Genomic DNA, 3,480 nt, shown 5'->3' on the forward strand with positions numbered 1-3,480 from the left:
CGAGTATGTACGAAAGCATGGAAAGTGCGTTTGGATTCCAGTCTCCAACAGTCATATCAGTACGCTACGGGTTTATAATAATATCTTTATTGCCCCCTTGTAAATAAATCTTACATTTGATTAATAACAAAGGCGTTAAATGTCACGTAGATCAAATAGTCACTGGGTCAGATAGAAATGCATTGGCAGAAACCGTGAAATCACAAATCAAACAATTATAATTGCTAGAACTATTGACTCAAATCCCAAACCCATCTCAGAATAATAATAACTGAATATTATTAACACGTTCTTCATAATAACTGACGGCGAATCTGTACAAGATGAACAATAACATTCGTGAAATCTAGTTTTTTGTATAAATAATGATTACATAACTGTATGGTAACTGTGCTACGACGTGTTTTTAGCGCAATTACCACGTAATTCCTCATCGATATTACCCTTACACATTTGCATCGATTCTCAACTTATGTGATGTCTTATATACCTGTCTGGTAGTTAAATATAATATGGTATGTATATATGTATTTAACGTAAGATTTATATTTAAAAACATATACATAAATAATGTTCAGTTATACATATTTGAGACTTGTAGAATGGTATGTAAATATAAACCAACAATTTCTTCATATTGACGACTAATTAGTGATGAGATCAAAAGGAAGCGAGTTCACTTTCGAAGGAGATGTGTTCTGTAATGTTGACGTTAGAGTAGCCTGTGTTATGCCATACAATTGTGTAAGATAATTACTGACTGATGGGTGTGCCTCTTCGACTGCTTATGTCAGAAGGATAATCTGCCACTGAGTTAACCATCTCTACTTTCACTACTCGGTGATTTCAACACTTCGACAGCATGCAAGCGTTGCCGCTTTGGGGCGCTTCGTCTAAATAAAACACATCCAGGTCGAGGTCATTCTCCACTTCCATATCTTCTTCTATAAATGTTTGTTGTTTAAGGTTCGGGTCGTGTTGAATGTCTGATATGTTTTTAGCTGTCTGTTGACGACCTGTCAAAGAAAACACCGTTGTTACCCCGCTTCCCGGCTCCACTTTAGCAAAACGTTTGAAACATAACATTCTTTTGAACACGAGTCGAAGATCGCGACGGAAAAACGCGTAAATGATTGGGTTAACTGCACTCGCCGAAAACTGCATGAAGGTGGCGAGTGTGTTCACTGCGTGTGGTATGGAGTATTTACTAAAACATATCTTGATGAGTTTAGTAACACAGAACGGCGACATACAGACTAGAAAAAGTGTAACTATGACTACCAATGATTGCATTATTCTTTTTTCAGATGGATTTATGCTACATGTATTTGATACTGCTCGATAGAGTCTTATATACGCCACAGACATGATTACCGATGGCAACAAGAAACACAGTATAAACGCCGTGATAACGTAAACCAACGGCCGCAGCCCACCATGATTCCAATCAATGGCGCAGACACTTTCCCAGTAGTCATACGTTACCCAAGACGAAGCAACAGGTATGATGGCAAAAACAAATGCCTGAACCCATGAAAATGTTATTATTACAAGGATCGTCTTTTTAGTTACGCTTCTTCGGTGCATACTTGTATCCACTGCGGCAATGTAGCGTTCCACAGCGATAAAACATAACGTCAACATTGACGTTATAATGCACATGTAATTCAATGCACAGTTCATCTCACAGATTAATGGTCCAAAACTCCAAGAATCATTCATAAAAGACGCCGTTGCGAAGGGCATTACAAACGTAGCATTGGTCAAATCTGTCAAACTTAAATTTACAATGAAATAAATAGAAAACTGCTCACGTAGTTTTGCTGAATACATGACGGCGGCGATTACTAGCATGTTTCCCGTAATCGACAACGTTATAATAACGATGAGAAAAATTGAACCAATGTGTTTGCTGATTTCATCTCTTGAATCCGCTGACATATTTCGTAGATTTCCCGTTTCTAATGTCGTTAGATTAATTCTGTGAAACATACCACGCTTTGCTTTTTCTGTTTTGACGAGATGCACGGAGCGTTTGATGAAACCGACTCAATCTGTCACCTGCAACATATACAATAAATTGTAGTGAATACAGTCCATTGGGGAAAGATTAAATATCAGGCGCGAAGGAATGAGTTAACACCAAGGTTGAAAGTTATTGTCACAGTAATATAGACATCATTAGTTTGCATTCATTATCAATACTCACTTATATCACCTGTAATAATCTCAAATATAATATAGGCTAAATGCTGTACATATATGGATTATTCTGTGATCTCCGAGATACGTGTACTACTAAGCCCGAAGACTAGAACACTGACGATTACGTGCACAACGTTGGCGTAGCACGATGTCTACTGTTTGGCAACGAGCAGTTGACTGCCACACATGTGAAGGTTCATTGTATATAGGTCACTACGCGTGCGTTGTATTGTATTCTGGCGAATAATCAACACATATAATAACGATACTGATAATAATATGAAAACAGTTATCTATATGGATGTTCATCGCTGTACAATACATGAATAAAAAGAAATTTAAATGGTTAAACATTCTCTAGAACAACCCGTTTTCAACTACTTTTTACAATATCTATACTGTCAACAATTTAAATGACGATCTGTTTTCTAAAAATACGAGTTTTTAAACTACTGAATTTGTATATTCAATACAAAATAAATCAGTTATATATATGACCTCGGTCAAATAAGTCACATGAACAAGTTGGAGAAAAATTATTTAAAATTTGATACATAATCAACAGTACTTAATTAAATATCGAGTATTTCACAAATGCATTTAAATGCAAATCATGAAGTGCAGATGTAATATGGTCTATAAGTCTGACTACAGCATTTTGAATCGGCTAGAGTGTGTCTAAATGAAATTGTGAGCATCCATAGAGTATAGTGAGGCCAACCTTGACGTCACAAATGCATAGACTTACTTCATCGTAGCTGGTTTGTCCAACAAAGCCGGAACTTTACCAATGCGGTGAAGCGCATAGTAAGCTGAATTACATTTCTAATTGGCATTAGTTTCGAGGTGAACTCACGATGTCTGTAGATATTCTTGTATTTGGATGTGTTCTATAGCTGTGTTCATGTAATTTATAAAGGACAATCTTTCAAACGAATCTACAACCATTTTGAAAATTGAAGGTGTGGTCGGTACGTTGACAATATAATCTCACAACCACAACCACCACCTAGTTATGGCAATCCTCACCAAGGTCTTAACTAATAAGCAATAATTTTAATGATCTTGCACAGAAAACTTTATTTTACAGGAGATCTGGGCCAAATGTTCATATTGAATATTCTCGGCGCAATAAAGGCATTTCTTCATCTATATAAATATTTATAAATGTTAATGGAAACCAGCCAATCAAAGAGCAGAGTGCGCAACGCCGTCATTTGAAAATGTTCTGATGTAATAAAAAACCTCTCGTTTCAGATTAAATTGTGATTTAGA

At 36.3% G+C, this 3,480-nt stretch overlaps 1 protein-coding gene across 1 annotated transcript; it reads right to left on the reverse strand.

Moving 5' to 3' along the window:
* Positions 1-846: 846 nt before the first annotated feature.
* Positions 847-1,941, reverse strand: LOC102807419 (octopamine receptor beta-1R-like). Its single transcript, XM_006811924.1, has one exon. The coding sequence runs from the start codon at positions 1,939-1,941 to the stop codon at positions 847-849; it is 1,095 nt and encodes a 364-aa protein (XP_006811987.1).
* Positions 1,942-3,480: the final 1,539 nt, after the last annotated feature.

The sequence above is a fragment of the Saccoglossus kowalevskii genome, chromosome 4 (assembly GCF_978046115.1).
Source record: "Saccoglossus kowalevskii chromosome 4, keSacKowa6.1, whole genome shotgun sequence".
Classification (NCBI taxonomy): domain Eukaryota; kingdom Metazoa; phylum Hemichordata; class Enteropneusta; family Harrimaniidae; genus Saccoglossus; species Saccoglossus kowalevskii.

Bases quoted from the DNA above. Each gene is read 5' to 3' on its own strand.
- LOC102807419 (XM_006811924.1), bottom strand. From the start codon at position 1,941: ATGTCAGCGGATTCAAGAGATGAAATCAGCAAACACATTGGTTCAATT.